At 49.3% G+C, this 25044-nt stretch overlaps 1 protein-coding gene across 4 annotated transcripts; it reads right to left on the bottom strand.

Annotated features, from left to right (window-relative positions):
• Window positions 1–4895: 4895 nt before the first annotated feature.
• On the bottom strand, window positions 4896–25011 carry Nol9 (nucleolar protein 9). 4 transcript variants are annotated; one of them, XM_039111361.2, is made up of 12 exons: window positions 24516–25007; window positions 23326–23545; window positions 22938–23065; window positions 18804–18939; window positions 18600–18690; window positions 17982–18079; window positions 14677–14838; window positions 13532–13832; window positions 12835–12946; window positions 9852–10029; window positions 8751–8884; window positions 4896–8076 (listed from the first exon to the last, which is right to left on the bottom strand). In XM_039111361.2, the coding sequence occupies exons 1-12, from the start codon at window positions 24966–24968 to the stop codon at window positions 7942–7944; spliced, it is 2148 nt and encodes a 715-aa protein (XP_038967289.1). In that variant the 5' UTR covers window positions 24969–25007; the 3' UTR covers window positions 4896–7941. The 4 variants fall into 4 exon arrangements, 2 of the variants coding, with proteins under 2 accessions (XP_038967289.1, NP_001386164.1); NM_001399235.1 differs by having other exon boundaries at window positions 6451–8076; window positions 18600–18687; window positions 24516–24991; XR_005505135.2 differs by having other exon boundaries at window positions 8061–8076; window positions 8751–8912; window positions 24516–25010.
• Window positions 25012–25044: the final 33 nt, after the last annotated feature.

Below are 25044 nucleotides of genomic sequence, written 5' to 3'. Positions count from 1 at the left end.
GCCTGTCTCTAAGTGCTAGAACTACAGCTGTGTGCCACCATAGCCCGCAGGGAATTCCTGCTGTGTTCACGGTGAACACACTCTAAGGAACCACAAGCCTTCTGGACTACGGTCATCCTGAAAAGTTAAAACAATCTTTTTTTTTTTTTTTTTTGAGACAGCGTCTCACTATGTAGCCCTGGCTGACCCAGAAGTCTCTATGTAGATCAGGCTGGCCTTAAACTCAAGGAGGCCATCTGCCTCTGTCTTCATGTGTTGGGGTTAAAGGTGTGTGCTAACATGCATGTCCCTAGAAATGACTTCTTACACTTAATTTTTGCTTATTGTGTATGCATGTGTGTGTGTGTGTGTGTACGTGTGCATGTGTATGTACGTACACATGTGTAGCAGCATATTTATGTACCAGGCCAGAAGACAACATTCAAGATTTAGTCATCTCTTGCCATGTGGGTCCCAGAGATGGGCCTCTGGGCCATCGTTGGTGCCATCCTCTTACCTTCATGCCCAGCTAGCCAGCCCTGCAGTACAGTACTACTGAGCTGAGTGTGGCCGTATGGACTTTCACACTAGCATGTTCGAGGCAGATCTACGTATGACGGTATTCCAGGCTGGCCAGCGCTCTAGAGTGAAATTCTGTCTTAAAAGAAGTGGGAGTGGGGGACTGGAGAGATGGCTCAGTGGTTAAGAGCATTGACTGCAGGGGTTGGGGATTTAGCTCAGTGGTAGAGCGCTTGCCTAGCAAGTGCAAGGCCCTGGGTTCAGTCCCCGGCTCCGGGGGGAAAAAAAAAAAAAAAGAGCACTGACTGCTCTTTCAGAGGTCCTGAGCTCAATTCCCAGCAACCACATGGTGGCTCACAACCATCTGTAATGGGGTCTGATGCCCTCTTCTGGCCTGCAGCTATACATGCAGATACAGCATTCATATACATTTAAAAAGGGTGGGAGATGGGGGTGGGAGGGATGGCTGAGCAATTGAACAGCACCTGCTAAGTTCTGTCCCCAGCACCCACATTAGGTGGTTCACAAGGTGAACCTGATCTGGCATTCAAGACCAGCCTTAACTTATAATTTAGAGTTCAAAGCCAGCCCAGGCTACATGAGACCCTGTTTCAAACACAAAACAACAAATCAACTAAAACCCAACATAAAGCCAGGCAGTGGTGGTAAACTTTAAACCAGCACTTGGGAGGCAGAGGCTGGCAGATCTGTGAGTTCAAGGCCAGCCTGGTCTACTGAGTGAGTTCCAAGATAGCCAGGGCTACAAAAACCCTGTTTCAAAAAAAAAAAACAAAACCAACCAGCCAAACAAAACCCTTGGGTTTCTAAAATTCCCAGATGGGGACTAGATTCTGGGCGACATCACTCAGAAAGCCAGAGTCACCTGCTGACACCCTAGAGCTAATAAATAGGGACTGTTCCTTCACAAGGCCCAGCCTGGGCTACACAGTGAGTTCTAGGACAGCCTGTGCTACCTTAAGGCTCTGTCTTAAAAGCTTCCTGGGTAAAGGGTCTTTGAACACGGGAAAACCAAGAAGGCCATGCATAGTCTGTCCCTCTAAGCTCAGATCTACACACCTCTTGCCAAGAGTCACAGCATGTCAGTAAGGAGAGTGGATGGAGAGACACCAGCTGGGGACTCATGAGGGAAGGCCTGCCCTGCCTCCTACCTCACATGTTGGGAACACACTTATGTGACCAGACCTAGAAAGTGGACAGGGGCAGGGGGAGCAGCATTCAGGGAGCTGAAGCTTCTCCCCAGCAATATTCCCTTTCTAGCCACGCCCTCTGTGGTTACTCTCTCACAGGTGCAGGCATACAGGCACAGAGCGTGCACAAAGGCATCATTCACAAGAGTGACCCAGATGTCCATCTTGGAAGACGGGTTTCAAGGTGAAGGAGTTGGAGAGATACCTCAGCGGTAAAAACACTGGCCTCGTGAGAGGTGAGAGGTAAGCTGGTTCCCCCGGAACCCCTAGTGGAGGGAGAGTGAATTCCTGAACATTAACTGTGGCTTCCACATGCACATGTGCATCTGTATCCACACCATAAGTGAAAGGAAAATCACCCAACAGTGTGAATGTCATGAAGCCAAGAAATGGCTGGCAGGGTTGTATGGCTCCTGGTAGGTCAGCATAGCTTGTGGGACAGGGTTTACCTGGTGTGTGTTCGTGGCTTACATTCAGTCGGTGCCACCAAAAAACTCCTAGAAAACAACTGAGGGGCATAGGAGTTTGGTGGCCCTTCCTGAACAAAATTGGGAGTGGGGACTCTTTCAGACTCTCCCAGCAATGGAGACCCAACTCTAATTTTTTAAAGATTTGTTTATTTCATGTATGTAGGTACACTGTCGCTGTCTTCAGACACACCAGAAGAGGGCATCAGATTCCATTACAGATGGTTGTGAGCTGGGTGGTGCTGGGTGCTGGGAATTGAACTCAGGACCTCTGGAAGAGCAGTCAGTGCTCTTAACTGCTGAGCCATTTCTCCAGCCCGAGATCTACCTCTAATAGTCTGTACGGAGGTGTTAGACACTATTAAATATGCTTTAAGTGTTACCCTATTTGTGTGTGCCCATGACATATGTGGAGGCCATTCTGGGGTGATTCTATCCTTCCACTTTTTTTTTTTTTTTTGGTTCTTTTTTTCGGAGCTGGGGACCGAACCCAGGGCCTTGCGTATCCTTCCACTTTTATGTGGCTGCTCGGGCTTGAACCTGGGTGCGCAGGGCAAACCTATTTACATCCTAAACCTTCTAGGCAGCCTGATGGACATTTTTCTTTTTCGGCTTCCCCCCCCCCCCCCCCCCCCCCCGAAGCTGAGGACTGAAACCAGCGCCTTGATCTTGCTAGGCAAGCGCTCTACCACTGAGCTAAATCCCCAACCCTGACATTTTTCTTTTGAACTGCTTTTATACATAATCTCTCCCCCCCCGCCCCCCCCCCCCGGAGCTGAGGACTGAACCCAGGGCCTTGTGCTATAAGCACTCTACCACTGAGCTAAATCCCCAACCCCTCTTTTCTTTTTCTTTTTTTTTTTTTTTGGAGCTGAGGACCGAACCCAGGGCCTTGCGCTTGCTAGGTAAGTGCTCTACCACTGAGCTAAATCCCCAACCCCCCAACCCCTCTTTTCAACTGTTAAAGTTTTATTTATTTATTATATATAAGTACACTGTAGGTGTCTTCAGATACACCAGAAGAGGGCACCAGATCTCATTACAGATGGTTGTGAGCCACTATGTGGTTGCTGGGAATTGAACTCATGACCTCTGGAAGAGCAGACAGTGCTCTTAACTGCTGAGCCATCTCTCCAGCTCCTCTTTTCAACTGTTAATGAAAGTTTTTTTTTTTTTTGGGATATGGTCTGTCTGTCTGTTTAGCCCTGAGCTCTGGCTGCCCTGGAACTTAATCTACAGACCAGGCTGGCCTGGAACTCAGATAACTCCCTGCTTCTGCCCACTGAGTGCTGGGATTAAAGGCGAGCATACACCACCATGTCCGGCTGACTTCTAAGCTCTTGATTTACCGATTCACCATCGACTATAGAAAATTTCCAGCCCTATGCAGGTTTGACAGCATCTAGAACAACTTGGCAACCATGGAATGTTGCTTCTACTTACTCCACTCCCTCAAGCCTTCTTTCTAAAGAATCAGAAAAAAAAGAAATCAGACTTGCCAGCTTCTGAATGAGGGCCAGAGTCAGCTACAAGGTGGAAATCAGACTTTGGTAGGCTCGAGCTGATGCTCCACTGGGCCCTCCAACCACGTGCCCTTACTGCCTACCTATGATCTCAACACTGAAGGACTTCTACCCCAAACACCAGCCCTTAACTTCTCCAGAAGAATCTGCCTGCACAGAAGAAAAACACAAGGGCTCTCGGTTCTGCCAACATGGTACCTTCCAAAACTGGTCTCCTGAGCGCAGTGTATTTTAAGAATAGTATATGTAGACTCCTGAACTTATGGCTTCCCAGGTACCTCCCATTCCTTTCCTAGAAAGTGACGGTAGGGAGAACCTTCTCTCTTTGATCCCATGGCCAGCAGCAGATACCTTGCTGGGCTGCTTGGTGAGAACAGCCCAGGAGTTGGGTGTCTCTTCTATACTTGGCAGAGCTGGTCACAGCCCAGAAACTACCATGTTCAAGAGCATTAGAACTCTAGCCAGTGACTGTTCCAAGGACAGCGGGCTGGAAGCCATGACAACTCGACTTCCCAGAGTAGTCCCTGGTCTGTCCACTTTAGCTGTATTTGTTGATCCCCAAGGCTTTGCTTACTCAGCCCTGGCATGTGCGATTCAGGCACCGTATGCCTGGGTGAATCTCCTTTCAGTTTGTGCCCTTGCCCGTCCTCCAGCTGCTCTTTCCTGAAGGGCTTGGGGGCATTTAACTGTGCGAGGCCTTTCCAAACAGGCCCTGCAGGTCTCTCATATGCCTTTCCTCCCTCAGCACAGATGGCCCCCTTCTTTCTTTTAGCTGCTGTTGAGCCTGGGCCTATCAGCAAAGTCTGGTTCTGCTTGCTAGGGCACAGCAAGTCAGGGAAAACCAGAGCTGCCTTGGGCTACTTTCTGAAGAAATCTCTTGCGAAGGCCAGTTCAGGTGTCACTGTAACCTGGGTCCAACCCCCAGCACTCACATGGCAGCTCACCAGATCCTCCGTATAAACAGCACCACTCCACTCATGACTATTGAGTCACGCCTCTAGTCCTGGGTTCACACCTTTACTTCCGGCACTGGGGAGGCGGAGGCAGAGGCGGAGGCAGAGGCAGAGGCAGAGGCAGTTCAAAGGCAGCTTGGTCTATAGAGCCAGTCTCGGGCTGGCCCGGGTTACACAGAGATCTCAACAGAACAGTCCACCCGTTCTCAGAAACTGGAATGATCAAGCTCATGGCTGATGAGAGGCTAGGGGCCACACACTGTGGAGAATGACTTTATTAACTTACATGGAGTTGGGTGTGACTCTTACAAGATTCACAGTGGCACCTATGCAGTGGGCACTCAGGGGCCACAGTTTTTAAAGCAGTATGTGGGGAGGGGGGAAGGGTTGAGGATGTAGTTTATCAGTGGCAACCAAGGCACCTGCCTGTCAGTGATCTTCACCTGCCAGTGAGGACATGTGTGTAACACCCTTCTCAAGGGACACAACCCTGATGCCTTCGAAGAGTTTGCAACCACAAGAGACAGGCTAAGAGGGGAGGGCCTTGGCAGGGCTGTTTATAGACAATCTCATTCATCTCTCTGTGACACGGAGAAGGAAACTGACACCAGGCAGAGCCCTCCTAGGTGGTAAAATATGGCTCACTCAGCTCCAACAGCATGGCGCCACGTCTCACCCACCATGCCGCCATCCACAGCTAACCAACAAAGAATGGTAAGGAGGTTAGAAGAGGAGGTGGACGCCTACAGACCTGGCACGCGGGTTAGCACCCGGGTTAGCAATGAGCTCTAGGCTCCTGGGCCAAGAGTAAGAGACAGGATAGAAAGTGGATCAAGACCACAGCCTGGAGGGGGCTTGTGTGTCCCTGCCTCAGTGTGGTGGGTGTCTGGGTGAGATGAGGCCCTGGGTCCATCCAGCAGCTCCTCTCACCTGTGTATCTAGTAGGTTAACATCATCTGATTTCCACGTCATGAACCAGGGAGAAACCCCAAGTCAGAAGCTCTTATTAAAGAGATCCAGGTGGAGGATGTGGCCACCTTCCTCCCTCCCCTCTGTCCAGACTCTGGAGCAGTCAATCCAAGGCACCCAGCCTGCTCCTACAGACTCTGCACTGTTGCTTTCTTGGGTCTTGAATCCCCAGTGATGACCACAACAGGATAACAACTCCTAAGGTTGACTTTTTTTTTTGGAACCGGGGACCGAACCCAGGGCCTTGCACTGGCTAGGCAAGAGCTCTACCACTGAGCCAAATCCCCAACCCAGGATAAGGCTGTAAGGTGTGACTCTTAAGGAGCCACAGGACTGGCAACTTGGGGTTTTGTGTCTCATGGCTCAGTGGTGTTTTTAAAATAAGTGTGTGCATAAAGACTACAGTGGACCAGAATATCTAAACAGAAACCACGCATACGGAACACAGTGATTCCAGCACTTGAGAAACTGAGGCAGAAGGACCATGCAGGAGTCTGTCTGAGGTCAGCCTGTTCATGGCAAGATCCTGTATCCAAACACAACCCCCCACCCCCCTAAAGATGGCAGAGCCAAAACCCCGCCCCAAATGCTGATACCATAATCGCATGGACAGACAGCTAGCTGTTCCAGGTCTCACCAAAGCCAGGCATCCAAAGAAAGATCTCCCCTCGGGGAATCCGGGCAGAGGCCTCTACTCCTCACAGGCACCGGGCCAGTGCCCACAGCCCCCTCTATTGCTGACACGGGCCCTTGCTGGCTGGTGGAGACTGACAAGGTCAGCATTTAAAAGCTAATAAAGTTCACCCTTTAGGGAAAATGCAGACTGGAGAGCTGGACTCGGGATCTTTATTGTGAAGACAGGAAGACCCGGGGAGGGAGATGAAGGTGACCAAGGCTGTCTTAAAACTGTCCGCAAGGCTAAGACGGCACACACCTGTGATCTGAGCACCCAGGAAGCAGAGGCTTGAGGATCAGGAGCCCAGAGAGTGCCTGGGCAGGAAGAGCTCCTCCCCTCTGCAAAGGCTCACCACAAGCTCAAGTGAGACAGAGATGGTGTTGGGGGTGGGGCAGGGAGTAGTTGTGAGCCCGAGTGATCTACAGGGAATCCGACTAATCCAGAAGAGGCAGCTCTGCCTCCTCGGAGGATTTTCAGATGCTGAGGCCACCACAAAGATGGCGCCAAGCAGAGGAGACTGGCCACACTCCTATGACTACAGACAAGACGGAGACAATCAATGTTGTGAGCCTTCCATAGCCTTGGTCCTTCCTGATTCCATGCAAGGTGGAGTCTTGTCAGATCCATCATGCCAGCCCAAGAGGCTCCTCAGGGTCCTGCTTTGCAACCACAAAAATGACCCGACCCAGTCACTCCGGATTGCAACATCCACTTGCAGTGGCCTCTGGGGCCTTAGAAGAAATCGTTGATAGCAAAGGTCTGCCCAAGCCAGGCATATGTGTGCCTGTCCCAGGCTGGTGGGCCCATGGTAGTATCTCAGCCTCAAGGTCTGTCAGAACATTCCCAGTCAGAACATCCCCAGAATTAGGGAACCATGGATTTCCTTAACTAACATGGAGGCTTTCTGACGTATCTACAGCCTCAAGGTCTGTCAGAACATCCCCAGAATTAGGGAACCATGGATTTCTTTAACTAACGTGAGGCTTTCTGAATGTCAGAGCAAGTTCTTCAACATAAAGCCTCATGATTAAAGACCCAGAAATTAACAAGACGACGTACCGTCCTCTAACACTTGATTGCAGCATTGGGAGATTCGATGGCAAGCATCAAAGGATCAGGCCAATGAGCCGCCACACTGGGGTGCTAAGGTCCACAAGGTTCAACGGAGTAAGCCTCTTACTCACGGCCACTGAGCCTGCTCAGGTCCCTGCCAGTCCGTACACTGCACCCGAGAACCTGTGGTCAGCCTGCTACTCAGTTTCTAGGCACACTTTTGTGGCCCTGGTCTTCTTGGAGGACACCACAGCTTTCTTCAATGCTTCCCAGCTCTCCAGGAGCACCACACACCCAGGACAACCAGTCGGCAAGGTCTGGGCCAAGTATGAGACCAAAAGCCGGATGCGCAGCCCTTGGACAGTGAGACAGGAGGACCAGAGTACTGAGGCCAGTCTGAGCTATATGAGGCCCTCCATGTCTTAGAGGGGAAAAAAACGAAGGGGCTTGAATGACTCTTACCACAGCACATTTTCCAGTTATATGAACACTGGGCATGGGCACGAGGTCAGCAGCCACACAGCCCGCTCAGTCTGCTGACTCTAGGCTTGGGGACAATGTGTCGAGGCGAAAGTCTCTCTGTACACCCAGGCTTCATTTTCTTCTTTGCCGTGATTTGTGTCTAGGTAGTATATTTCTATACTCTCTCTCCCCAATTTTCTCTGATGCTCCAAGAAGTTTTAAATTATAATCCCTGGTGACATAAGGAACTGTCCCTTCAGTCCCAGGCTGAAACAGAAATATAAAGCAACAGCATTGAGACCTGTCCACAAGGAACTGTGTGCCATCTAAACCACAGAATGAAGTGTGTGTCCAACAGGGCTGCAGAGATGGCTCAGTGCTTAAGAGCACTGGCTGCTCTTCCAGAGGCTGGGGTTCAATTCCCAGCAACCACACGGAACCTCACAACTAATCCTCTCACGCACGCACCCATGCGCGCATACACACACAGGCAGGCAAACACCAATGCACATAAAATGGAAATTAAAAAAAAAAAAAGAGTAGGGGTTGGGGATTTAGCTCAGTGGTAGAGCGCTTGCCTAGGAAGCTCAAGGCCCTGGGTTCGGTCCCCAGCTCCGAAAAAAAGAACCAAAAAACAAAAAGAGTAAAAGAAGTGTATGTCTTGGGCTGGAGGATGGGTCAGTGGTTAAGAGCACCGACTGCTCTTCCAGAGGTCCTGAGTTCAAATCCCAGCAACCACATGGTGGCTCACAACCATCTGTAATGGGATCCGGTGCCCTCTTCTGGTGCATCTGAAGACAGCGACAGTGCACTCATATAAAATAAATAAATAAATCTTAAAAAAAAAAAAAAAAAGTGTATGTCTTACAAGGCCCCAATGCCTCGACCGAGCTCAGTCTCACCCACCCAGGTTCCCTGCAGGCCTATTCCTGTCAACTCACCTGATTCTTGAAAATACAATGTGGAATGGAAATGGTGCCAACCAGCAGACAGTTCACAGTTCTTAACTCCTCTGGTGGTAGAGGGGTGAGGATGTGGTACAGCCGCTTGTCCATGTCAATGCCTCTGCAGATACCTTAAGACACAGAGCAGGGTCAGCCATTCTGCAAAGGGACACATTTCAACCACAGAGAACTGAAGGTCAAAGGTGACATTAAGAGGTTTACTTTTGGGGGCTGGGGATTTAGCTCAGTGGTAGAGCGCTTGCCTAGGAAGCGCAAGGCCCTGGGTTCGGTCCCCAGCTCCGAAAAAAAAGAACCAAAAAAAAAAAAAAAAAGAGGTTTACTTTTGAATTTTGGGGGTGAATATATGGCTCGGCAGTTTAGAGCATTTGCTGCTCCTCCAAAGGATCCGGGTTCCATTTCTAGAACCCACATGGTGACTTGGAACTCTACTCCCATGGGGTCTGATGCCCACTTCTGTCCTCTGAGAGCACCAGGCATATGATGCAGACACAAAACACAGACACAAGGACTGAAGTCAGGGGTTTTAAGACCCAGTGTCTTACTTTCAGAATACCATGTGCAGCCATGGAGCTGATGAGGTGGCCCAGCAGGAAAAGGGGCACCTGCTCATCCTCCATAAGCCCAGCTCCCAGCACACACTTCAGGCAGCTCACACCAACCAGCTGCGATGGCAGCGCTAGGAACCCAATCGCACCCACGTAATTAAAAATGACTTTTGGTTTTCTAAGACAGGGGTCTACATAGCCCTTGCTGTCCAAGAGTCTCCTCAAACAGGAGACTCACTTGCCTGTGGCCTCCTGAAGTAAGTCACAATGCCTATCTAAAAATAAATTTTAAGAAAGTGCCATTCAAAGAATTTGGACATCCCACAGCCGTGAAGGACTGAAAAAGGCTAACAGAATGTGATGTAGGTTAAAAAAAATATGACCCCACATACAGTAGCACAGAGAAGGACATTAATTTCTCCAGCGAAAGGTGATTCTCTGTCTAGAACCAAATACTACAGCATCACACAGAAAGTCTGTTGTCACCAGCGGAGGAGAGTGAAGGAGAAGGCACTGTTTACTGTTCACTCACCAAAGCCCAAACAGTCACATATGGGGTTCTGGGCCAGCAGAATGGGGCCCCGAGTGTAGCCTTTCATATCATCCACAATCTTGCAAAGGCCGACCCAGCTGGCATTCATAGCGTACAGTATGTGGGTAGGTGCAACGTCGGCGTGCGTGACCCGGATAGCAACTGCATTGAAGGGGACCTGGAGAATACAACGAAAATGTGCACCGCTCGTTAAATTCTACCGTATGGAGACGCGCCTTCCTCAGACCTCAAATGGACAGTCTACTACCTTAGGCTCCTGATCACGGATTAACAGGCATGGACTACAACGGCTGACTTAAAAGACTCTTAAGTATGTTGTATGTATTTGTGTGTGCTCACATGTGTAGATGCTGAGTATACGCATGTGTGGTCAGAGTAAGTGTGGGTATGACCACTTCCATCACTCTCTGTGGTGTTTAAAGTCACATGGTTCTTTTGCAGACAGTCTTACTATGTAGCCCAGGCTTGCCTAGAACTCAACATGTAGACCAGCCTGCCTCAAAACAAAATCCAACAGAGCATCATCCCAGGTTCCCATTGTTTTCTTCTAAGAAAAGGGGTCTCTTATTGAACCTAAAGCCTGCTGACTTGGCTAGACTGCCCAGCCAGCAAGCCCCAGCCATCTTGTGTCCATCTTCCCCAGGGCTGGGGTGGTAGGCACATGCCATCACATCCAGCTAGGGGTTTGAAAGCACAAACTAGGGGATGGCTCAGTTGATGGAGTCCTGGCCTACAATGTAGGAAGCCCTAGCACCACAGAGCACTGGGTGAGGTGGTCCATGCCGATTCTCATGGTACATGGCAGAAGGACCTGAAGTTCGAGGCAGCCAGGCCTATGTTTCCTTCTTCCCGGACTCCTGTCCTATCCTCATTCTTCTTCCCTCACTTAAACCAGAATGAACCACAGGCAAGGCCAGCAGCACTAAGTGTCAGTTGTAGGCTTTCAGGACAGCTTTTTGTAGATGGATTGGGGAAAGCTGCTCAGGAATGAGTCACGGAGGAAGGTCAGGGTCACAGGGCCCCGGGGCTGCACTAAAGGTCTTGGTAGCAGCCTCCACTCAGCTTCCCTTCTGTGTCTGCAGCATTTACTACTCCGCTTGGCCGAGTGTGAACTGGCATTCTTGGTTTCCTTCTTTTCAGAAGCAAACCTCCCACATCTTCAGGCTTTGTCGTGATCTAGAATATGAGCCACATGTCAGCGTGGTGACACTTCTGAAATCCCTTAATACTGTGTTTTTTGCTTTAATCTCAGGTGTGGTGTGGGGCCATGGGGCTGCTTAGGACTGTCCACAGCAGCTAAGAGGGTGGTTTGCCAGCCGCAGTAAGATCGTGTGAATGAGATCCTGTGACGGAGAATTCTGGGAACTTTTCGTGGCTGTGTAAGTACTAGGCCCTGAGAGCAGGGTTGGTTGTGTTTGTTAGTAGGTCTTGCTCAAAGAAACAAGAAATCAGACTCAAGGATCTCTCTGTCTCCTCTCTCCCCGTTGTCCTTCTCTCTCTCTTACCTAATGATAGGAGGTAATCTGGGGGAGGGGAAGACAGAGGATGGGAGGAGAAAAACCCACCCAGTAGCAAAGCTCAGTTCCACTGCACACCTCAGAAACACAAGAGCAGAGCACAGGCTCTAGGGCACAGCTACCTGCCACCTCCCTCTGTTCCTACAGACACAAACACCAAGTGACATTTTTTTTGGCATATCCAGGTAATTATGTCCCAAGTTTTCTCCCGTGTGAAGCACCGGGAGCTCTTGTTCTACAGTAGAGATGTGTGATGACACTAATTGCTTTGTCTTCAAAGCAAATGCTTCCTGGTTTAAGACAAAACACTGACATTGTGTGTGTCTGTCTGTCACGCTGATGGTGTGGGTGAGAAGGGCCCTACAAACTCAGAAGCTTGAATGCTTGGTCCCCAGATGGTGGAACTGTTTCAGAAGGATTAGGAGGTGTCTCTGGGGGATGGGCTTTGAGGTATTAAGACTTGCATACTTGGAGGCTGGAGAGATGGCTCAGCAGATAAGAACACTGACTGCTTTTCCAGAGGTCCCAAGTTCAATTCCCAGCAACCGCATGGTGGCTCACAACCATCTGTAATGGGATCTTCTGGTGTGTTTGAAGACAGCTACAGTGGACTCATATATAAAATAAATCTTTAAACAAAAAAAAAAAGGCTTGCATACTTCCCAGTGAGTGAACCGAGACGCCAGGTCTCGGTTGCTGCTCCACCCTGCCTTTGTTCTGCCTTCACTGTAAGCCTCTGAAACAGTGAGCCCAGCCGATTAACCTCTGCCGGTTATAAGCTGTCATGGCCAGTGTTTTGACACAGCAATGGAAAGTAACCTGAGACTCCGTGACTCTGTGCGTGCTTGTGTGCATGCAGACATGCATGGGAGGTGTAGGCTGAGTGTTCCCACATCATGGGAAGGCTCTGGGTTCAATCACCTGACACCATCTCCATCCATCACCCTAGATCCTAATACAATATTGGTTTCCCCCAATTCCTAGCAGCCTGCACTCCATGTAGTAGATGCTTTGGTGTTGGAACCTGACACGAGTAACTAGGCCCACAGGAGGTGCTCTAGGTACCAGGTACTGCCAGAAAGGCTCAGAGCCCTACAGCATCCAGAGACCGCCTAAGGCAGCAGGTACCACTAGTTGGAAGTGCTATTCTGGGGCAGCCACCAGATCAGATAAGTTATTGCTGTCATGAAACTACAATACATGACAGACACTGAGGCCCGCCTACCGAGGACCAAATGCCAGCTCTGCATCTTCCAGACAACCTAGCCTCCCTGTTCCTTAGTCTCCCCATCTGAAAAATGGGGACAGCATCAGAGCCCAGACCACAGGGCAATTTTGAGAATAGGCAAGTGAAGAGTGACGCAGGAGCAGACAGGCGCTCACCGCGACTCAGAAGCCTCAAGCACCACATCAGTATAAGAGAATTTGCCCCCCAGCTCGATTACCTGATAGGGTGTCAGGCTGTGCAAAGGACAAAGTGGCTCTGTCACTGGAAGCATCAGCTGGCTAAGGTAGCCCAACACCGCCAGATCTCGAAAAATCCTGTTGTATTTGCCCCTGAAAAGCAGAGCAGAGCACCGAGTAGAGAATGACAGCAACCATGCCCACAACAGCACCACAGTGACAGAGCATGCCACTATACCCACAACAGTGTCCCAGCGACCACACCCACAACAGTGTCCCAGGGAAAGCACACATCAGGCAACACTAGAAGCTGCTCTCTCAGGATATTCCCAAACCCTAGGGTTGGACATGTGGTTCAGTTTGGAGGGACTGTCGACTAGTCCAAGACCCTGGTTAAATGGCCTGTACAATACCTGCACGTACGCACGCACGCACGCACGCACGCACGCACGCACGCACACACTGCAATCTCCACCTGAAACCCTGCTGTGTGCTCTGCTGGGAACCACTCTCCTTTACAAGCAAGCCATAGTAAACCTGAAAACCATAGCAGGGTTATTCTCTTTGTCTATAGGGCTTCACGGAGTACTATAGGCTAGCCTTGAACCCATGATGCCCATCTCTGCCTCCCCAGTGCTGGGATGACTTGCAAGAGCCACCATGACCAGCTCGGAGACCCCCATGCCCAAGCATCTGGCTGCTGCAGGACGGCGTCCTTCCAAGTGACTCTGCACTTACCTGTTTTTTTCATTTTTACTACTTAAGAATTCTGAGTAAACAGTCAGCAATATATGTCCAGTGAAGACGGGAACTGGACTAGACTCTTTCTCTTCCTCAGCAAATCCCAAACTGTCTCCAAATTCTGGAATTTCAAAACCTCGGTATCTTTTGATCTTGCTTTTTGTATACAGGCCATCTGTGAGCTCCACGAATTCGGAGGTGAGAGGCTGCATTGGCTCACTGCGGTCAGAAGTCAACTGAACGACATAGTTGGGGGAAAGCACTCGGATGAGGTCGACAAGCAGCAGCAGCCCGTCACCTGTGGGGAAGATGCCACAGGCACAGGTAAAGCACTAAACAGAGGGCACGGCCAGGCAGCATGTGCACACCTGACAACATCTGCCACCTCTGCTGGTTTCCATGGGCACTGCAGGCAGTGGCAGTGCACACCAGAGGCAGGGTAGATCTGAGTTTGAGGCCAGCCTGGTCTACAGAGCAAAAGAAAACTACACACACACACACACACACACACACACACACACACACACACACACAATCAGTGGTTTTCCTTCCAGCCCCTGCTCCCAGACTGACCGCTCTGAGGCTGATTACTTATTAATAAACGCATTGGCCGTAGCTTTGGCTCATTCAATGACGAGCTCACAGCTTTTAACCCATTCACACTGTTCTGTCTTCCGCACGGTCAGTTACCTCTCCTTCAGTCCCAACCCGCTTCTTCCTTAGGGTCTTCCTCAGCATCTCCCTCTAATCTTTTATTTTCACTACTTCCCAGAAGCCCCTCTCTTCCTGCCAGTGTCCCACCTCCTATTTCCTGCCTCTGCTCATAAGCCATCAGCTTTTTTACTGACAGGTACAGCTTCTAAGAGATTCTCTATACAGATTAAACAACAATTCAAAAGTCCTGGAACTTGGAGCTATGGTTGAGCGTGCTGGAGGTCCTAGGTTCGATCCTAAGCAGCACGCATGGTGCAATGTCATGACGAACGCCTATGTTCTCTGCACTGGGAGCCCACAGGAGGATTAGATATTCAGGGCTGCTCTCAGTTAGAGGTTCCCATGCTCACCCTCATCTGAGCACCACAGTCTGCATATACGGATGGATAGACCACAGCACAGCCTGTAAACGTGTGCACACAGCTTACCTGACACCCAACCCATAGTGTTGATGATAAGTGGAAACTCTCTTTTATAATCTCTGAATACGTATTTTACTATCTCAATGTAATTCTCATATTCATTGTGACAGTTCGTCTTCCCAAAATACACCATCTTCTGTGGCTTCCTCTGGTGGGTATAAGGGGGTCCTAGGAAAATGAGAACAGGGGCAGTTAATAACCAAGCACTTGTCTACGACCTCTCAACTCTGGATCAGGGTTAGAAACCTTTCTAGTGCTATGGCCCTTTAGTACAGTTCCTTGCCTTGGAGGTGACCCCAAACACCACAGAACTATTTTTTTTTTCTATTCTTTTTTTCGGAGCTGGGGACCGAACTCAGGGCCTGTGCTTGCTAGGCAAGCGCTCTACCACTGAGCCAAATCCCCAACCCCCACAGAACTATTTTTGTTGCTACTTTATAACTGTAATTTTGCTATTGTTATGAATTGTAATGTAAATATCTAATATGTAACACTGTGGGGGGAAGGGGGGTCAGGATCCCCTCTGTCTGTGTGTGTGTGTGTGTGTGTGTGTGTGTGTGTGTGCGCGCGCGCGCGCATGCGCATGTGTGTTGGTTGAGAGCCACAGTTCTTGGAGGTTCCATAAACAGCACAGCCAAGCACATGCCATGGCCACAAACTAGTGGCCAGGATTTTGTGTCCTTGCCAACTCTGACAAACATAATAGGAATTCTCAAACCACCAAAAATACCCCCAATTTCATGGAGGTAAGTGAATTCCAATCATGTTCTGACAGGACTCTATTTGTTCTGGGCACTTGGGACACAACTATGAACCTTTTGGGGCTTGGAGTCTGTTGAAAATTTAATTAATAACCTTTTAATAACCCCTTGCCGAGTAGTGGTACATACTTTAATGTTAAAGATTCTGTCTGTCTGTCTGTCTATCTACCTACCTACCTATCCATCCATCCATCCATCCATCCATCCATCCATCCATTGTATCTATCTATCTATCTGTCTGTCTGTCTGTCTGTCCGTCCGTCCGTCCATCCATCCATCCATCCATCCATCCATTGTACATCCACAGTAGTTTTCTTCAAGCACATCGTAAGAGGGCATCGGATCCCATTACAGATGGTTGTGAGCCACCATGTGGTTGCTGGGAATTGAACTCAGGACCTCTGGAAGAGCAGTCAGTGCTCTTAACCACTGAGCCATCTCTCCAGCCCCCTGGTACACAAGCACTCTCACAGTGGAGCTGATTTTGGTTCCCAGTATCCAGCATCAAGGGGTTGATAATCACCTCTCATTCCAGCTTTGGGGACTATGAAACCCTCTTCTGACCTACAGGGGTACCTGCACGCATGTGCTCACAACTCTCTCCTCTACAGACACATAAATCTGATGGTACAAATCATTAAATAAAGCTAATGGCCAGTGTTCAGTTCCCAGAACCTACATGGGAAGATCTGACTCCACGATCTATCATTAGATTTCCATGAGTGTATGTATATGTGCCAAAACACTTGTACCTAACTCCCATTCAAAATAAGCAAGCACTTGGTGGCTGACAATCATTTATAATGGGATCTAATGCCCTCTTCTGGTGTGGCTGAAGACAGCTACAGTGTAGTCATATACATAAATAAATAAATCTTAAAAACAAAACCAAATATAAAATTTAAAAACAGTGTTCTAGACATGTTGATCAATGCTTTAATCCTAGCACTCAGGAGGCAGAAGCAGGTGGTTCTTGTGAGGTCCAGGACAGCCAGGGAACACACAAAGAGAAACCTTGCCTCAAAACAGTTTAAAAAATATTAATAGAGCTAGAGAGATGGCTCAGTGGTTAAGAACACTGACTGCTCTTCCAGAGATTGAGTTCAATTCCCCGCAACCACATGGTGCTCACAACCATCTGTAATGGGGTCTGATGCCCTCTTCTGGTGTCTGAAGACAGCTACAGTGTCTTTATATACATAAGATAAGTCCAGCCTGGCCAGTCAATAGAGAAGTACACCAAAGGCCACAGAAGTGGCCAATACACACTGGTAGACAATATGAATTCTCAAGAGGAAGACACTCAGTGTTAATAGTCATGGAAACACAAACCAAAGCCCCAAACCCTGCTTCAAGTCCTGCTTCACGCCTGTGTGGGGGTCTGTAATCAAAATAACCACCACTGGCAAGAACCAAGAGAGTCAGTTAATGGCACCATGCATTGCTGGTGGCAACAGACTTTCATGTTACCCAGCAACTGCACATCTCTACACTCACATTACTGCCGTGAAAGCTGGGTCTGGACTGTGTGCTTATCCACTGTGCCTAGGGCAGCAGCAATGTTCACAGCAGCCAAAATAAAGACCCCCACAGTCGGTTTCACAGTAAGTGGGGAAAGGTGCTGCCCAAGCATCTGCACCCCAGGACTCCAGGAGAAGGGGTTGAGGACGTGAGCATTGCCTAAAAGCTTGCAGGCTAGCTAGTCTGGATATGTGGGGCAGTAGCAGAAAACTAAGAGACACTGCCTCCAAGGTTGGAAGTAAAAACTCTTCAAAGTTCCTCATCTCCACAAACGAGCCATGAAACATGTGCACGGTTCACTCCAAGCACTCAATAGCTGGATGGGCAGAACCGCAGGCCGCAAACATGCATCAGGAGGGCACACAGCCACATGGAAAAGGAGGAACCTAAGGTGGTCTTCATCCATCAAGCTGCCTCCTTGGTCTGAGATTAAGTTTGATGCATTCTCTAGCCTAGACCATAGTGAACAGCCAGACTGAGTGAGCCATGTCCAAGACTAAACAGATAAATCCTGGGGACAGAACTAGAGTAAACTGCAACTAAGTGATTAGCAGATAAGAGTAGATGGAGAGATGGTGGAGCAGTTGAGAGCACTGGTTGTTCTTCCAGAGGCTCTGGGATCAATTCCTAGCACCCACATGGCAGCTCACAACTGTCTGTAACTCCTGTTACAGGGGATCCAGAAACCCCAGACTCACACACAAGTGAAACACCATGCACATAAAAATTTCTCAAAAATTTTACATAAAATATTTCTGCACACAGCGAACTCACTCTAAATGCAAGTTCCTGTTTCTTTCTTTCTTTTTTTTTTTTCCAGAGCTGGGGACTGAACCCAGGGCCTTGCGCTTGTCTAGCAAGCACTCTACCACTGAGCTAAATCCCCAACCCAATATTTCTATTTCTTAAAGTATAAACATGCTCAAGTGTGCTGTGGAAGCTTGAGGCAGAGTGATTTCCTCTGCATATTTTTCATTGTACACAGAACTTTGTGAGTAGCCTGAGACATTAAGAACATGGAATACTTACCCAGAAGTGGTTCTGTGATGTTAAGTAAAGAAATACAGCCAGGAGGAGTGAACTCTGTCTGCCCCAGATCACATTCCAGATAGTCAACCCCAGGAATGCTGAAAATGGTGAGAGAGAGAGAGAGACAGGTCTCAGCCAGCCTTCCTCTGTGGGACAATTTGTAACACACAAGTATCATCATCCTGTGCGGCCTTGTAGCTGTTGTACTCCAAAAGGCGAGGGCCTTGTGCCATTCACAACATCAGGGTATTCTACAAACTAGCACTGGGAGCAGCCCTGAGCCTGGGGATAACCTGGGCCAGCACAGATGGAGACCAAGTACCCTCTGCTGCAGATCAGAGTCAGGAGTGAGGCAGGCTTACCGCACTGCAGAGAGCCATGGCCCAGCCGACAACACAGAGCTAAACACACCCCCAACTCAAGTCTGTCCATCAAGCTGGGCATGGTGGCTCATGCCTGTAATCGCAGCAGTGGGGAGGCTGAGGCAGGAGAATCACCAAGGCCAGATTGGTCTAGAGAGTGAGACCACCACACCTTAGAAGATCAAACAAAACTGAGTTTCTCCATTTGAATCTCACTTCATGCCCAGATGACCAATGAAAACACAAGCGAGCTTACCTATTTAATAAGTGGTTAATCAGTATTCTACTGAACGTTGATTTTCCAATGTCACAAGCGCCACACAACAGGATGACAGGGCAGCCATCTACTTTTGCAGGTAAAACAAACAGTGAGCCCTGGTGTGAGCCAGTCCTCGGACTCTAGTCATGAGCAGTGACTGAGGCCTCAGGGACTCGGGCGTTTGCAACAGGCAACACTCACCACAGGACACGCTGATTAACTCTTCCAGGGCACAAAGTCCGCTCTCACTCAAGCAAATGCCTTTCTTCCTTTTCTGTCTTCTGATGCCAATTTTATTCAGAGCTACAAATTCAGAATTATCCCGAACAAGAATGTTCTGAAATATAACAATTGAAACTGTAAGGGAAGTCTTCAACGAACGCACGTTTGTTTGCTTCTAAGTTAATTAGCATCATATAGATGTGTCATGAACTAAAAAACTTGGTTCCTTTCTTTTCAGACCCCGAAATCACATGTTGCACCACCAGCACCATGTTCCTTCTCAAGTGCAAGTCTGTTTCCTCAGCCCACACCTCGCTCAGGCTGCCTCTCGAGATAAGGAAGGCATGAGACAGTGGGAAAAGCTCAGAGAGGCCTCGAAACACAGGCCAGAACCAGAGCACATGCGACCGGAGCTGAAGAGGAAAGGGTAGTGTGTTTCACTGAGGCCTGCCAGAAGCAGACAGAAACTACAGAGGGCAAAAGCTTGCTGACGGGAGGCAAGGGTGAAAGATGTTCACCAAGCCGAAGAGGAGGAAGGAACCTCCCACAAACACCTGTCATGCAACCAGCAGCTCAGTGTAATCAAGGGCGGCGTTCCTGCCTTGGGTGCCTCCCACAACTAGAGTTCCTCCTGTGGAGGATAAAAATGTAATCAAGAGTCGATGATGGGGCTGGAGAGATGGCTCAGTGGTTAAGAGCACTGACTGCTCTTCCAGAGGTCCTGAGTTCAATTTCCAGCAACCACATGGTGACTCACAACCATCTGTAATAGGATCTGCTGCCCTCTTCTGGTCTGAAGACAGCAACATCATACTTATATAGTAAGTAAATCTTTAAAATAAAAAAGTTGAAGAGGAGCTTAGTGGCTAAGAGTGATTTCTGATCATGCAGAGGCCCAGATCCATGTCAGACAGCTCACAGTCAGCTGTGCTCTAGGGAATCTGATGCCATCTGAAAATGGCATTCACAGACATAAATGAAAACAGAAACCTCTTCAGAATACAGTCACACAAAGGGCTAGGAAGATGGTACACTGGTTAAAACTCTAGTTATTAGGACCAGTGTTCAAATCTCCAGTGCCCATGAAGAGCTAAGGAGATGTGGTGGCTGCTTGTAATCTCAGTTCTTGGGAAGCAGAGACGGGAACCCTGGGAAAAGCTGGTTAGCGGGAAGACCTGTAAGGTTCAGCAAGAGCCCTTGTACAGCCAGTGAGTGGGGACGGCCAGAGGATCACATTCCACAGGAAGTTCCGGCCTCCTTCACGCACACCTCATGCAAGCACCCAACCCACACAAATAAAGAAGTAAATAAAATTTAACCACATGAGCCACCGTAGGTAGTAGAATCTATGTAATCCAAGAGCCAAGGGGATGCAAATCTGAGGCCTATCTGATCAAGGTACATAGTAACTCTGCTTCCAAAACAACAACAGAAAGTGCGTGCGTGTGTACGTGTGTATAGAGGTAGCCCAGAGGAGGACTTTTAGCTCCAGAAGACTGAAGCTGTTTCCAGCATCCATGTCGAGTGGATCCACCTCTGCCCTCCACAGAGGCTTTGCAGACATCTGCGCGCACCCACATAATTAAATGCCTAACAACAATCCCAGAAGCGGGGTTAGGGATTTAGCTCAGTGGTAGAGCACTTGCCTAGCAAGCTCAAGGCCCTGGGTTCAGTCCTCAGCTGGGGGGGGGATGGGGGGGGAGGAGATGACAATCCCAGAAGCACACCCACAACCAACCGCTTCCCTTTCCTCCCTTCTCCTCGGCTCCCCTCCGGAGCCATGAAAGGATTCTAGGGTGCGCTCCTCTCCTCATTCGGCCTCTGGTTACTGTGCTAATGAACTGTCTTGTGGGAGGCTGTTGCACACTAGCAATCTTAGCACGCACACATCTATTAATCCATTGTCTTGGCTTCCCAAAGTAGACCAGGCTGGCTTTGAATTCACAATACATCCTCTGGATTGAGTCCAGGGATAAAAGGAGTGCTCTACCTCTCCAAGCTTAACATTAGCATTTAAAAGGTTGAGGACAGGGCTGGAGAGATGGCTCAGTGGTTAAGAGCACTGACTGCTCTTCCAGAGGTCCTGAGTTCAATTCCCAGCAAACACATGGTAGCTCACAACCATCTGTAATGGGATCTGATGCCCTCTTCTGGTGTGTCTGAAGACAGCTACAGTGTACTTACATATAATAAATGAATAAATCTGGAAAAAAAAAAAAAAAAGGTTGAGGACAACCAGAGTCACATGAGAGGAGTAAGTTTCAAAAAACAAAAAAGGGAAGAGAAACTTTGTTCAAGGCAACCTTGGGTGGCATTTAATCCCAACACTCAGGTGGCAGAGACAGAGTTAAGGGCTAGCCTGGTCTACAGAGTGGCGTTCCAGGACAGTTGAGACTACACAGAAAATTCCATCTCACACAAAATTAAACAAAAAATAAATTAATTTAAACCAACAAACAAACAGAAGGCCGAGAGATGGCTCAGTGGTTAAGAGCACTGACTGCTCTTCCAGAGGTCCTGAGTTCAATTCCCAGCAACCACATGGTGGCTCACAACCATCTGTAATGGAATCTGATGCCCTCTTCTGGTGTGTCTGAAGACAGCTACAGTGTGCTCATACATGAAATAAATAAATAAGTCTTTAAAAAGAAAGGAACAGGGGGCTGGAGAGATGGCTCAGTGGTTAAGAGCACCCGACTGCTCTTCCAGAGGTCATGAGTTCAAATCCCAGCAACCACATGGTGGCTCACAACCATCTGTAAAGAGATCTGATGCCCTCTTCTGGTGTGTCTGAAGACAGCTACAGTGTACTTATATATAATAAATGAATAAATCTTTAAAAAAAAAAAAAGAAAGGAAGAAAGGAAAAAAGAGAGCGCTTCTTGTTCTTGTAAAGGACTGGGGTTTGATTCTCAGCACCCATATGGAGGTTCACCACCAGGTACACACAGGGTACACACGAATACTCACACATAAAATAATAAACAGAAAAAATTACTTTAAAGCCTGTTGGTGGTAGAGCACATCTTTAATCCCAGAACTTGGAAGGCTGCAGGAGCTCTGTGAGTTCAAGGCCAGCCTAGTCTACAGAGCAAGTTCCAGAACTGCTAGGGCTACACATAGAAACCCTGTCTCTAAATAAACAAATGCAAGATAGACAGACAGACAGACAGACAGACAGATAAAATAAAAATAAAAACACTATTTAAACAAAACAAATGCCTGGTAACCCATTACCTGGGAGGTGCAGACACAGGCTGTGAATGCCATCCATCCAGCCTAGCCTACTTGGCAAGCTTCAGGCCAGCCAGAGACTCTGTCTCAACAGACAACTCCTGAGTAACAAAATGTAAGGCATCCTCTGGCTACCACACACATGAACACACACACAGAACTCTCTGTTCCTCCCTCAGCACCGTCCCCTCTGCCTGCCTCCTCTCTCCTCTTTCATCCCACTGAGGACTCACGCTGGCTGTTTCAGGATTCCCCTTCACCACAGGCATTGCTGAACTCTGGCTCCAGCACACTTAGCCCTGAGCATCCGCTTCACTTCCTTCTTTCCCTGTCAGACAAAGTCTTTTCCTTCTGAACCCTTCAGTCTCTCTTCCACCTCTTGACCTCATCGTGAGGCCACCCTTCAGCAATCTACTGAGACCTGTCTGGTCCAGATCCTCATTCTTTACGTGTCCCTTTCTCAGACCACCTTAGACGGCAATGCCCACAACCCTGGTCAGACTCCTCCCTGACCTTAACTTCCTCTGAAGTTGATGCTGCCTAGACCCCATTGCCTCCCCTCCCAAGTTACACCAGAGTGTGTTGTAAGCACCTATCCAAGTGTATGCCATGACTCAGATGTGACGTCAGAGGACAACACCAGGAACGCTCCTCCACTTCTGCCTTGAGTACCCAGGATGGAACCTACATCAGTCAGGTGTTCAACAAGTGCTTTCCCACAATACATCTCTCTCTATAGACTATCTCCTGCTAACACTTGATTCCCCAGAACACCTACCCCACTCACAGGACAGAGGGGACGATCATTCTCAGAGAGGTCCCTACATAGCCACTCAGCTGACTGCTCTGGTGCAAAGGATCAAGGAGCACCAGATTTACCTCCTGCAGGAGCACGTATGAGGCGCACTTATAGGTCCTCAAGAAGTCCACAAGGCGAGTCTGCAGCCGTTCCAGAATCAGAATGGAGCCCAGGGGAGGGAAATACCGCACTACCCAGTTTCTGTCATCTGCAAAGAGAAGAGCAGGACACCTCAGGGACGAGTGGAGACCCTGCAGGGTCTCGTCCCAACTGCTAAGCTCTAGTCTGTCAAGAGCATCACTGGGTACAGCTGACATTTCTACGTTTGGGTAGAGACACATGATCCAAGTCTGCTACCTACTGGCTTCAACTTTAAGAACTTACGATGCCCCTGTGAGGATTTCGAGCACAGCATCCAGAACATAACAAGCTCTCTCTTAGAATCATCAGGAAGTGTAAGCCAATTACCGAGTTTCATGTAAGGCTTGAGCAGGGCCCGGATCTCCCTTCTGATCCCCTTCTTGCTTTTCTCAGGTTCTGAGTAGGGAACCCCATTGATGGTCAGGTAAGAGTGGGTGTAGACAGAAAAGACATCTTGAGGAGGCTGGCCTTGTTTGATGATATGGCCATATATTTCCAACTGGCCATAGATGCAAGTCACGCGGCAGATCCCACTAAAAGTAAAACCCTAGCAGGGAAAGAAAAAAAACACTATGGATACTGATACTTAAGACAGAAGAATTCTAACACCTTAACTTGCCTTTTGCCTATCAAAATGACTTTTCTTTCTTGATTCAGGGCCTCAAGGCCATGGCTGTCCTAGAACTGACTATGTAGAACAGGCTGTTCTTCCAATCATTAAAATCCAACCGTCCCTGCATTCAGGGTGCATGTCACCTCACTTGACAAGGAAACCCATGCCTAAGTATCAAACTACATAGCACTGGGGCCCCACAAAGGATGCTCAGTGGATAAAAGCAGTGACTGCCCTACCGAACAACCGGGGCTTGGTTCCGAACACCCATATGACGACTCACAACCTTGCACGACAGAGGTTTTCAGAGGCTCCCATGTTCTGTAATAGCTTCCTCAAGCACTGCACAAGCTTTGTGTACAGAAATGCAGGCGGAACGCACTCAAAACAAAAACAAACGAACTCCACTCCACTAGGTAACCAACATCTGTCAGGTTTTTAACCTCATCCTAAATAGGGTACCTCCATTGCAGCTCCCAACACTCTCTCACACCCCATGCTTAAAGAGGCTCAACAGCATGCTCATTCCTGAGGCTTCACTTCTGGACATGAGAGGGGCAATGTCCCGCACCAGAGTCCACGTCAGACTGCTTCCGTTTGACTCCTGGTTCTGTCTTGCTACTGTCTAACCTCGTGCAAGTTACTTACTTTGTCTTTTCGGCCCATAAACAGAGGAAAGAAATGGTAACTGTCATTCCCGTGAGAGATGGTAGTGTTAAATGGTTTCCAACACCTAGAAACCCTGGCGGCTTACGTGCCAGTAAACCCAACCCATTAATAGCTCGCAGGTCTCCAGGCTCCGGAGCAGGAGGATGAGGATGGACTTGCCTCCCACCTGCATCCTGAGGATAGGAGTGAGGACCGTAATGGTCAGGTCACCAACAGTGTCTCGCGGGCGACTCACCTCTCCGGGCGGTAGCATCAGCAACACGCGGCCCGAGCCTAAGTCCAACGTGGGTTGGGTGATGTTCGGCGACACCTTTAGGACCCGGCGCCCGGCCCGGCTTTGGGGCGTGGAATGGTTTCGGGGATTGAGCAGGCTGCATGACCCGACCCGGGTGCAGGGCACGGGCGGGACGCTCGGCGTGGGCTGGCTGCGGGACCCCGGCCGGCTGCGGGTTCGGATTTTGCACTTTACCGCCACGTGCGCGCCCGCGGGGACACCTAGCTTCCAGTCCCCGCCCAAAGCGTGCGCCCGTAGCAGCCGCCGTCGCAGGCGACGCAGCTCACCCCGGGTGAGGACCCCAAACCGGCGACGGCCCCGACGGCTGAGGAGGAGATGGGGCCGGGCTTTGCGGACCCGCTGCCAGGAAGAGCGACTCGGAACCCGCCGGAGCATCACCTCTGATTCCGCCATACTTGGCCCGGAACCCCTCCGGCGGGACGATCTCGCGAGATCGTGTCGCCCCGCCCCCTAGCGGAAGACGTGCGGT

This window comes from Rattus norvegicus, chromosome 5 (assembly GCF_036323735.1).
Source record: "Rattus norvegicus strain BN/NHsdMcwi chromosome 5, GRCr8, whole genome shotgun sequence".
In the NCBI taxonomy this organism is placed as follows: Eukaryota; Metazoa; Chordata; class Mammalia; order Rodentia; family Muridae; genus Rattus; species Rattus norvegicus.
Note: the sequence above shows the minus strand (reverse complement) of the source record. Positions and strands in the feature narration are given on the sequence as shown.

Excerpts from the sequence above, each read along its gene's own strand:
- Nol9 (XM_039111361.2), bottom strand. The coding sequence starts at position 24,968 with ATGGCGGAATCAGAGGTGATGCTCCGGCGGGTTCCGAGTCGCTCTTCC. Across the intron at positions 23,546-24,515 it reads TGATGCTACCGCCCGGAGAG|GGTTTTACTTTTAGTGGGAT; the intron begins GTGAGTCGCCCG and ends TTTCCCTGCTAG. Across the intron at positions 23,066-23,325 it reads CAAGCCTTACATGAAACTCG|ATGACAGAAACTGGGTAGTG; the intron begins GTAATTGGCTTA and ends TTCTCTTTGCAG.